The sequence below is a fragment of the Echinops telfairi genome, unplaced genomic scaffold, assembly GCF_000313985.2.
Source record: "Echinops telfairi isolate 266 unplaced genomic scaffold, ASM31398v2 ScPeMD7_24;HRSCAF=84, whole genome shotgun sequence".
In the NCBI taxonomy this organism is placed as follows: domain Eukaryota; kingdom Metazoa; phylum Chordata; class Mammalia; order Afrosoricida; family Tenrecidae; genus Echinops; species Echinops telfairi.
In genome coordinates, this window is record NW_022103921.1 from 7,676,410 (window position 1) to 7,688,849 (window position 12,440).

At 39.8% G+C, this 12,440-nt stretch overlaps 1 protein-coding gene across 3 annotated transcripts in view; it reads left to right on the plus strand.

Moving 5' to 3' along the window:
* Positions 1-9,775, plus strand: part of CEP76 (centrosomal protein 76) — a 39,779-nt gene extending 30,004 nt beyond the window's left edge. For 2 of the 3 annotated variants that reach the window (XM_045289069.1, XM_004714073.2), the window contains exons 11-12: positions 6,283-6,500; positions 8,589-8,958. In XM_045289069.1, the coding sequence (XP_045145004.1) occupies positions 6,283-6,500; positions 8,589-8,727 (357 nt within the window). In that variant the 3' untranslated portion in view covers positions 8,728-8,958. Of the gene's footprint in view, positions 1-6,282; positions 6,501-8,588; positions 8,959-9,330 lie in introns of those variants that run through there. The other variant, XM_045289070.1, reaches the window with a different exon arrangement.
* The last annotated feature ends 2,665 nt before the right edge of the window (positions 9,776-12,440 follow it).

Consider the following 12,440-nt stretch of genomic DNA (forward strand, 5'->3'; position numbering starts at 1 on the left):
TGCTTCTGAGCTAGATGGCTGCTTGTTTATCTTCAAGCCTTTAAGACCCCAGATGCTATATCTTTTGATAGCCAGGCACCGTCAGTTTTCTTCACCACATTTGTTTATGTGCCCACTTCGTATTCAGCGATTGTGTCAGGAAGTTGAGCATTGTGGAATGCCAGTTTAATAGAATAAAGTGTGTTTGCTTTGAGGGAGTACTTGAGTAGAGGCCCAGTGTCCATCTACTACCTAATACTAAACCTAGAAATATATGCACATAGATACATTACTCCATCATCATATATAAATATATGTACATGCCTGTATTTATACCTCTACAAATACCCTTTGCCTCCTAGTTCTTTCCTTTTACTTTCTTCTTATCCCACTATCATGCTCAGCGTTCATTTGGGTTTCAGTAATTCTTCTCGGTTACATTGCCCTTGATCAAGCCCTACCAGGGCTCCCACAACCTCCTCGCCATTGATTTTGGATCACTTGTTTTTCCCTTGTCCCTGAGTTGGTTAACACCCACTTCCTTTCCCCTACCTCCCCATCTCCCATGCCCACCTGGAACCGCTGGTCCTGTTGTTTTCTTCTCCAGATTGCATATCCCACCTGTCTTATCTAGATAGACCTGCAGAGATAGTAATATGCACAAACACAAGACAGAGCAAAAGAAAGCAATAATAGAAAACAAAACAATAAAAAAACTGACCAAAAAAAGAAAAGCTGTAAATAGTTCAAGGTCTTTTTGTTGACCTTTAGGAATGTTTTCCGTCCACCCTGATGGGGTGCAACACCTTGGCCCCAAAGTCTATTTTTGGTATTCCCTCGGGACTTCCTTGATCTGCTCTCCTTGCTGTTCTGTGGCATGCCCTTAGTGTTTTGCCTTGGTGTTGTGGGGTCAGATTGGGTGCAATTTCTGCGCTGCGTCTCCAGTGTTGTCCCCTGTAGGGCTATGGGTCAGTGAGGAATGTTTTGTCTCGTTGTGGGGCCAGCCCTATTGAGCTTCCTGCATTGGCTGCTCTGATCAGGGATATCGTCCTCAAGTCTTGGTGGGCCATGATGTGCTCTACTTTCTTCTCCCCCTTCATTTGCTCCCATGTGCTCCGATTAGACATGTTGCTCTCCCTGAGCTGTAGCGTCAGTGCTGTCCTCTGAAGTAAATTCTTCCAGGGCCAGTGAGAGCTGTCCACATAGTTTGGATTGGGGTCATATAAGCTGAATTTTTCAGCACATTTTTTATGTAGTTCTTGTGATAAAATTAGGTGCCTTCGCTGATATTCGGATCGGATTATTCTTGAGTATATATGGTATACTACTGAGAGAACTTGTCTGCAGCAGTCCGTTGATCTCAGACATGTTTAAACACATTTTTATTGGAATAAACTGGTGTATGTATGAATTGGAACCATAGTAGCATTACCTTTTTATTTATTCTTAAAGTATCTGTGTGTGTGTGTGTATACATACACATAAGATAGAACACCCTGCCATCTAATTGTTTTCTGCTCATAGCAACCATACAGGAACAAGCAGAACTACTCCTTTGAGTTCTAAGACTGAGCAAATCTTTATGGGAGCAGATAGCCTCATCTCTTCTGTGTGGCAGGTGTGATCAAATCACTGATGGTGCAGTATAAAGTAAGGGGGCTTAGCAAGCCGCACAACACCTACCCACTGTGCCACCTGATGGTGTAGATATCTCTGTGCAAAATTGGATTTAGAAACACTAGAATTTTCCCTTAAGCTTTTTAAAGCCCTTTTGTATATACATATATTTATATGTACATGTGCTCATTGTTAAGTGCCATCTAGTCAGTTTCAGTTCAGCAACCCTTTATACAACAGAACAGAACACTTCCTTGTCCCATGCCACCCTCACAGTTCTTTATGTTCGAGCCAATTGTTGCACCTGGTGTCAGTCCATCAAGTTGAATGTCTTTCTTTTATTGACCGTCTACCAGGCATGATGTCATTTATCAGCTAATAATGTGTCAAAGTGATGTGTCAAAAGTCTTGCCATCCTTCCTTCTAAAGAGTATTCTGGTTCTGGCAGACATGTATATATATCTTATACTCACACCCATACACACACACCCATCCACACACAATGTAAGCATTGGCTTACATCCAGGATAGGTTCTATGAAATAGGATTTTTTACAGTTTCGATTTTGTGCACAAACTATTTTATACAGGTAGGCACTGTAAAATCTGTTAGATCTTTGTATAGTCTGTTAAAACCTTATGGGAGCCCACCAAGCAAAGTCCAAGAGCGGATTGAATCTGAGCAGATACAGAATCAAGAGGGTATGTGTAAGAGAGACAGTCGGTTCCCTAGTGAGTTCATGTTTCTCTGAGGGCCCAGGACTCAAAATGCTCACATCTGCTGCTTGTGCTCAAATAGTAGTTGGGCCCAACAATGACATAAAGGACCTGCATAAGATCGTTTCGGTGAACGTTGTTCTAATTTGTTGCCTCTCTCCATTGCCCTGATTCAGCTTCAAAACCAGCTTCAAAACCAAGACTTTCCACAGAGGCCATATTTAACGTTTGCCGCCTTTGGCTCCTGCTGAGTGTGCGCTGGTGCCACGTTGCCTGGCTACCTTTGACCACCCAGATCCCGCAACTGGTGTGTGGGGATTACTCTCTGTTCAGAATCAAACATGAAAAACAAATTAACAAAAAATAACACTATGCCTCTGAAGCAGCAGTTGATGTCCGCACACTTAGCGGAAACAAGAGAAAGCAACTCATTTATCCACAACAGACATGGTTGTGGACCCAGAAGAGCTCCTAGAGAAGGAGCGGTCCAGGGATCCTCCTGGGATGGACATGGGAGTGATGGTCTCCAATCACTTTAAGTTACTAGAGGAAAAATTACATAGAAATAGGAAACAAATACAAGCCACCAGGCAAGAACTTAGGAATACTCTAAAAGACCATTCTGACCCAAAAAATGAAAAATCAGAAATAATTCAACAACTCAAAATAGAAATACAAAAGGGGAACACCAAAATATTAGAACTGCATAGCATTGTGAAAGCACAAAAGAGCAGGATTGAAACATGGAAAAAGGATATGTGATCTCAGAGATAAATCTCTTTAGAACAAAATACTAGAAAATCGGGTTATAAAAACAACACCCCCCCCAAAAAAAAACCTACAAAATGAAAACCTAAGAATATTATAAGACACTTTTAAAGACAAAAACTTATGCCTATTAATTGCCCTTGAACAGAAAGAATAAATAATAACTATGAAGAAAATAGTTGATGAAATATTAAAGGCAAACTTCCCTCAAAATGTGATAGAACATACAATAAATATTCGGGAAGTCCAGACTACTCCCAACAGAATTGATTCCTAAAGGTAATCATCTTGACATAAAACAATCAAACTTTCCAATATTAAAGAAAAGGAACCAGTTGTTCTGAAAGCAGTGTGGCAAAAAAGAGCAGTCATGTATAAAGGCCAGCTGATTAGAACAAGTCCAGATTTTTCTTCCAAAGCTATTCAGGCAAGAAGGCAATGAAATGATAATTCAAAACTGGGGTGGGCGGGGAACGGGGGACTGCCAGACAAGAATCCTATAGCCAGCAAAATTATCCCTCCAAGATGAGGGAGAAAACATGGCCACCCGAACAAAAATATTAAAAGGAATTTTAGAAAGGAAATCTGTAACAGAGCAACCTAAAAAAAAAATTACTGTGGAGAAAACATCCTATTTTTGCAATACTAAAACAGCTAAATGAACTAAAACAACCATAGACAACATCCTTCTATGAAGATAAAATACGAGCAGAGGAAACAGAGTAGACAATAAATAGACAAGCAGCCGCTTAAGTACTCCCTCAATGCAAGAATACTTTCTTCTGTTAAGTTGGCATTCTATGATGCTCACCTTCCCGACACAACCGCTGAAGACAAAGCGGGTGAATAAGCAAATGTGGTGAAAAAAGCTGATGGTGCCCGGCTATCAAAAGATACAGCGTCTGGGGTCTTAAAAGCTTGAAGGTAATCAAGCAGCCATCAAGCTCAGAAGCAACAAAGCCCACATGGAAGAAGCACACCAGCCTATGCAACCACGAGGTGTCGAAGGGATCAGGTATAAGGCATCATCAGAACAAAAAACCTTACCATAGTGAATGATGGGGGGAGTGCAGAGTGGAGACCCAAAGCCTATTAGTAGGCCACTGGAGATCCCCTTGCAGAGGGGTGTCGGGGAGGAGATGAGCCAGTCAGGGTGCGATGTAGCAACGATGAAAAATACAACTTTCCTCTAGTTCCTAAATGTTTCCTTCCCGCTCACACTATCATGACACAAATTCTACCTTGCAAGTCTGGCTAGACCAGAGGATGTACACTGGTACAGATAGGAACTGGAAACACAGGGAATCCAGGGCGGATGATCCCTACAGGACCAGTGGTGTGAATGGCGATACTGGGAGGGTAGAGGGAGAGTGGGTAGGAAAGAGGGAACCGATTACAAGGAACTATATGTGACCTCCTCCCTGGGGGACGGACAACCGAAAAGTGGGTGAAGGGAGACGTTGGGCAGGGCAAGATATGACAAAATAATAATTTATAAATGATCAAGGGCTCATGAGGGAAGGGGGAGCGGGGAGGGAGGGGAAAAATGAGGACCTAATGCCGGGAGCTTAAGTGGAGAGGAAATGTTTTGAGAATGATGAGGGCAATGAGTGTACAAATGCGCTTTACACAATTGATGGATGTGTGAATTGTGATAAGAGTTGTATGAGCCCCTAATAAAATGATTAAAAAAATAAATAAAATGCTAAAGAAGTAAAAAAAGAAATAAAGAATACAACACAAACAGACTTATGCACACCTATGTCTATTGTAGCAATTTTCATAATAGCAAAGACATGGAAACAACCAAAATCTCGATTATAGAGGAATGGATAAACTACGGTATGGTCATGCTATAGAATATTATGCATTAGTAAAAAACAATGACAACTCTCAAACACTGCAAGACATGGAGAAAACCAGAGAACATTATGCTAGCAAACTTAGTCATACAAAGATAAACAGGGTCCCTTGTGTGGTAGCTCTGTACATGAGTGGTTAAGGTCTCCACTGTTAAGAACTGCAGGGTGTTTGAGGCAGTTGAAGCACAGGCCATAGTAGAAACGGCACTTTCTCCACCACAGATCTTTCTCTCGTCCCTCTATGTGCCAGCTCCTACTTCCCTGGGTCCCATTCCCTCCATGCAGGTGACACATGCACCTATTTGTCTAGCTGCATATCACTTCACCTTCACGTCACCCATTTGGGGCAGTCTAGGGGACCCAAGCCTGGCAGAGGCAGGGCTGGGGTGGTCAGCCCGCTGTGCCTGCCGAAGGCTGCAGAGCGAGTGTTGTGTGCTTGGCCAACATGTTTGGGTCCTGACTGCTGAAGTCGGTCACAGTGGTAGCTATCTAAAAATACTACCAACTGATCTTATCAGGGCCACAATAGATGGCCCCTGTAGAATATCAGCTGAGACTGAAGGAAGAAAGACTATTGCCCTGAGATAATCTTTAAACCTTAAACCTCCCTGAAGTTACCTTTTAACTAAATAATCGGTTGGTTCACAAAACAGTGATTACCTGTATGAGACCAAATAGTCGATAATTTCTTTAAAATCAAGATAAGGATGTTAGAGAGGTAGAGAAAGTAGATTAACGGAAATGGGTCAACCAAAACAAATATTGAGTGTTCATACATTGTGAAGAATATAACCAGTATCACTGACCAGTTTGTGTAGAAATTGTTGAATTGGAACCAAGTTCGCTGTGTAAATGTCCATTGAAAGCTTAGTCACATTCACTGTCATTGAACTGATTCCAACTCATAGTGAGCCTATAGAACAGACAGGGTCAGCTGGCGCAGCGTGTGGGAACCCGTGACATTACGGGAGTGGAAAGCTGCTCTTTCTCCTGTGGATCAGCCTGTGGTTTCACGTTGCTCACTTCATGGTCAGCAGCCTAATGTGTAACTGCTGTGGCACCAGGGCTCCTGCCACAAACTATAACTTTGTTTTCAAGTATAAGATTTAGAACCTTTTTGAAAATTGCTATATCAATGTTTTCTGGACTATTTCTCCAAGTAAAACCTGTTGTCTCTGTTTCCATTTAGTTTTTATTTCTGTGCATTCCTAAAATAATAGTAACTAAGAATTATGAAAGTCTTCATTTTTTCTCTTAGCATACATTAAAATAGCATTTCTATTATAATTGGCTTCTTAAAAAATATGAATTTCACTCCCCTTCTCTTTTGATTGATGCAGGATCTTGGCCTCACTACCGTTTGGGAAGACCAGCTGTCCTATCTTTTATCACCAGCTTTGGCCTCCTATGAATTTGAGCGTACAACAAGCATATCTGCCGGCAATGAAGAATTTCAGGATGCCATAAGAAGGGCTGTCCCTGATGGTCACACATTTAAAGGGTTCCCAATACATTTTGTATATAGAAATGCAAGGCGTGCATTTGCCACATGTCTTCGGTACAGTGTCATTTATGGAATACTAAGTGTTATGTTTTTGGCTTAGAATTCTTACATATCAGTATTTCCAGTAGGTATTCAGGAATGACGTCAGAGGTACATGGGAGCTGTATAAAATAAACGAGGGAGTACCCCTAAAAACTGATGCTCATTTGGTTTTGTTTCTTATGTGAGGGGGATAGTGCATTTGGAATTCATTCCACCAGGTCAGACATTAATCAAGCTTTCTGTTTAGAGCTTCTGAAAAGATTGCGTGCGACAAAAAGGCTTGAATTATGGCAGACAGGGAAATGACTGCCGTCTTTCTTGTCTCATCTTTGAGATCTTCCCAACCTACCTTCAAACTTGCTCAATCTAAACATTTTGTATAGGCCAGCATTTCTGTGAACTTGTAAATACGTAAGTGATTTGAATGTAAATAAGTGATTTGAATGACTACTTGAGTTTGTAAATTTTTGATATTCTAACGTAAAAATTATTTTTATCCCCCCATGACACAAAAGTGTCCTTTTTTGAAGGCACCCTAATGAGGCTTAAGACAAATGGAATACTGAGAGAACGTGTCTGCACCCATCCACTGGTCACAGAGACATGCTTACACTCCTTTTGATAGAGATAAACCTGTGCATGTATGAACTGGAACTTCAGTTTTTTTTACTTCCCTTTAAGGACCCTTCAGAAAGTTCATGAGAAATTTTTATTGTCTTTTAATTCATTTTTTCCACAAACTTCTTAGGCCTCCTGGTACTTACCATAAATTTCCCAGTGATTATGTTGTAATCTCAATCGAGAGTCTTAAAGTCTATTTCAAATACTGATTTATTAGTGTTTCAGATGAAAGGCCTGACGCGTTACATCTGAATACTCAGGCATTGACCACTTAGGGGCCCAGTTGTCCCCAACACATTTTTGGTGCCCTTGAGTTGACTCCACAACAAAGGGCATGGATATTTTTGGTTTTAATTTGGAATATGAAAATAAATACTGTGTTCACTTTTTTTTAAATCATTTTATTGGGGTTCATACAACTCATCACAATCTATACATCCATCTCATTGTGTGAAGCACATTTGTACACTTGTTGCCATCACCATTTTGAAAACATTTTCTACTTGAGTCCTTGGTATCAGCTTCTCATTTTTTCCACTCCCTCATGAACCCTTGATAATTTATTATTTTGTCATGTCTTATACTGACTGATGTCTCCCTTTACCCACTTTTCTGTTGTCCATCCCCGAGAAGGGGTTATATATAGATCATTGTGATTGGTTCTTCCTTTCCCCTTCCCCTCCTATTATATCTACTCTCATTATTGGCCCTGAGGGGTTCATCTGTCCTGGATTCCCTGTGTTTCCAGCTCTTATCTGTACCCATGTACATGCTCTAGTCTAGCCAGATTTGTAAGGTAGAATTGGGATAAAAGGGGAGAAGAAGCATTAAAGAACTAGAGGAAAGCTGTATGTTTCATAGGTGTTATATTGCACCCTGACTGGCTCATCTCCCTGAGACTTTTGTAAGGGGATGTCAAGTTGCCTACAGCTGGGCTTTGGGTCTCCACTTCGTACTCCCACCTCATTCACAATAAGATTTTTTGTTCTGGGTCTTCTTTGCCTGATACCTGATCCTATAGACACCTCATGATCACCCAGGCTGGTGTGCTTCTTCCATGTGGGCTTTGTTGCTTCTGAGGTAGATGGCCGCTTGTTTATCTTTAAGACCCCAGACACTATATCTTTTGATAGCTGGTCACCATCAGCTTTCTTCACCACATTTGCTTATGCACCCACTTTGTCGTCAGCAATCGCGCTGAGAAAGGTGAGCATCATGGAATGCCTGGTTAATAGACCAAAGTGTTCTTGCATTGAGGGAGTACTTGAGTGGAGGCCCAGTGTCCATCTGCTACCTTAGTACTAAACCTACAACTATATGTCCATAGATCTATTTCCCCATCGTCATATATAAATATATTTACATATGTACATGCCTGTATTTAGACCTCTATAAATGCTCTTTGCCTCCTATTTCTTTCCTGATTTCTGTTTACTTTGTTTTCACTTCTTAATTGAGTATATTTTATTCCTCATACAGATCTCCTTTCTGTGAAGAAATAATTTGTTGCCGTGGAGACCAGGTGCGACTGGCAGTTCGTGTCCGAGTGTTTACATACCCTGAATCTGCTTGTGCTGTTTGGATCATGTTTGCTTGTAAATATCGCTCAGTATTATAGGAGTAACATTTCACTAATTATACCTGCGTTTTACTGGGATTTTACACATTGTAAATTACTATGTGTAATTACTAAGTATTTGAATGGTCTTTATTTTAAAGTTATAATCTGGCTGGATATTATATTACAGTTTTGCATATAATAATAATGTTTGCAACTATAATGATGTGTGAAGGATTAAAAGCTTGTGTAAACTTTATAAATTAAAGGTATATTATATTTTAATAACTACTCTTGTGTATAAATATTTAATAGTTTAAAAAATAAAATTTAGTCATTTTTCTTTATGTTGGTAAATAACCAGATACTTGTCCCATAGTAAACTCTGTCTGATAATTTTCATAGATTAATGAGATTATTTTATACAGACCTAGAGAAATTAACCTTAGAATAGATTTATTACATAGATGAAAAATCATTCTGATGAGTTGTCACATTTGTTGTTTACTCTTAGCTTAAGTTATATTTGTGACTTTTTAGACTTATAGGAAGACCTTAAAATAAGACTAGGAAAAAGTAAAGCAGAAAAACATCAATATTAATAGTTAGAGATTTCACATGTACAATTACAAATATTTATTGCACCCCTCTGTTATGACACAGGCGTGTTTCTGTAATTCATATGGGGTATCATGGATTGTCTATGGTCACAGGATTTATTACTAAACTATTTGGTGAGTTTTAGCTTTTGAAATCACTTTTCTGTCTCTTCCATTGTGGTGTTAAAAATATCAGCATGTGTGTGACCAAGTTAGAGAATTCCTGTATGCGAATAAGCAGGTGGAACTTCTATTTGTTTTTAAATTAGAAAATTTAAAGATAGTTCTGAAAATGAGCAAAAGCAAGCACTAAAAAGACTACAGTAATTTGACTTTTTATAAGCAACCATATGGTATAAGTGATAGGTTTGACTATCCGTTTAGGTATTTTGTTTGTGGTTTTTAATTTTGTTGCTTCATCCATCTGTCTTCTTAGATCAGTTATCCTTTTCATCACTAATTTACCATTACAAACAAAATGATTTAATGTTTAAAAAATTAAGATCTAAGGGCACCTCACATTTATTTTTTGTTTTATGATAAATATGATTTAGTTTATTTTACAACTTTAAAAACTTTACTTGCTCGTTGACCATTTCTTCGTGGAAAATGATAATCAGAACTCGAGAGACTGAAATGATAGGGATGATTAAAAAAATAAGAATACTTTTATTGTATTGCCAAAATTAGACGTAAGCTCCCAACAGTGAGAAAATTGCTTACAATGTGCCACTTAAGGCAAATTATTAAGGTCCGTTGTCAAAAAGTATGAGGAAAATAAATTTAAAGTGAAAATTTTATTTCTTAACAGAAACTTAAAATTCAAGATACTTTTATAGGTGATGATACCAATTGTTCAGACCTTCCTTAAAGAACTGGGCAGCATCCTGGGAATTTAATCATGTCAATTGTATTTTTTTTTTTTAATTATTAACTGAAGAAAAAGTGCCCTATAAATATAGATATTTTAAGATTAAGGAAGAAGATATCAAAAAGAGTCAAATTAGTGGATGCCTACTGATTTCCCATTGAAGCTCTTATACTTGTTTGATACAGGAATGAGCAAGAATATTGTCTGATGAAACTTTTTTTTTTTTTAATTTGTTTTTTGCTAAAGCTTTGGCTAACTTTTTCAAAACTCTATCATGAAAAAATAGATACTGCCATTCTTTGGCCCTCTAGAAAAAGTTGTCAAGCAGACTAACTTGAGAATCCCCCAAAACTATTTCTGTTACAGTTGTTCTTGACACATCTACTGTTACTTTATGTCAGTGGTTCTCAACCTTCGTAATGTCGCAACCCTTTAATACAGTTCCTTATGTTGTGGTGACGCCCCCCCGCCCCCAGTCATAAAATTATTTTCATTGCTACTTCATAACTGTAATTTAGCTACTCTTATGAATCAGGCAACTCTTGTGAAAGGGTTGTTCCACCCCCCAAAGGAGTCGCAACCCACAGTTGAGAACAAGTGCTTTAAGTGAGCCGCTTGCTTTAGCTGTGCTTTGTATTCTCAGATCTTGTTAGTAATTCCTTGTTCCACCTTCTGTGAAAAATTAATTCTTCTAACAAACGCTTCAGAATCTTGATCCCATTTGTCTAAAATTTCCATTGAAAACTTTGCTCTTTTTTGTAGCTGATTTGGGTGCACCAATTTTGGGACCCACTGAGCAGAAAGTTTGCTAATCTTTAATTTTTCAGTCAGAATTGTATAAGGTGAAATGATGGAAATGCCTATAGTGTTATTGTCTGCTGTTCATCGGTGGCCGTCTTCCATTAAGGAGTAAACAAGAATTGCCATTATGTGCTTCATTTCCAACATTGTATTATCCCTTAGAATGAGTTATCCATATTTTGTTTGTTTGTTTAGAGCATTTTATTGGGGCTTTTACAACTCTTGTTATAATCCATCCATCAATTGTTTCCGACATATTCATACATATATTCCATTGTTCTTTTCTAGACATTTACTTTCCTTTGAGCTCTTGGGATCAGCTTCTCTCCCCCGCTTCCCACCCCCAAGCCCTCGTGGCCCCTCGAAAGATTATAGATTGTTAATTATTTTCAAATCTCACACCACACCGACCACTGGCTCCCTTCCCCGCTGGTTTCTGTTGTTCTTCCCCATGGATGGGGGTGTGTGGTTATATGCCATTCATTGCCATCAATACCCCCCTCTGTCCCCACCTCTCCCTCCCTTCCCCCTACCCTCTTGGTATCTTTATTCTCATTCCTGTTCCTGGGTTCCATGTGTTGTGAGTTTTATCTCTTGCCTAAACCTATGTACATGCTCCCGTCTAGTTTAGATTGGGAGGTGGCCCTGAGGTCATGATAGCTGGCCTTAGAGGTATATTGCGTGATCCATTAGTGCTCTACTGTACCCTGAGGACTCATCCCCTCTGCAACCCCTCTGTGGGGGGATGTTCCATTGTCCACAGATGGGCTTTGGGTCTCTGCTCCAACCCCACTCCATTCTCACCAATGCTTTTTTGTTTGTTTGTTTACTATTTGTTGTGAATCTTCAGATACCCGTTGCCCGGTCTCGATGACACCTCACGATCACACGGGCTGGTGTGCTTCTTACATGTGGACTTGTTGCTTCACTGTTGGATGGCCGCTTGTTTAACTTCAAGCCTTTAAGACCCCAGGCACTAAATCTTTTAATAGCTGGGCACCATCTTCTGTCTTCACCACATCTGCTTATGCACCCATTTTTTCTTCAGCGATCATGTAGGGGGTGGGGTGAGTATCACAGAATCCCAATTTGTTAGAACAAAGTGTTCTTGTTTGAGGGAAGGTATGAGCCGAGGCCCAAGGCCCATCTGCAGCCTCAGTGTATTGCCTTATAAATATATGTACATAGGCCAATACCTCTACCTTCCAGGGCCATTGGCCCCATTGCCTTCTCCCCAAGCTTCCCTCCCTTGTCCAACCCATTTAATTAGGCAAACCAACAATGTCCTAGTCCGAACAATATGAAAACATGGTTGAAAGAAGAGAAGGAGAGAGAAAAAGACGAGGGGGTAAAAAGAAAGAAAGGAAGAAAAAACCCTTCATAGGTTGAGGTCTGTTTGCTGGTCCTGAGGGAGATCGGGGGCTGCCCCTTCTAGCCCAAAATCCATTCTTGGCCTCCTTAGGGACTCTGTCTCGGCTTTACTCCAGTAGAGAGTCATATTG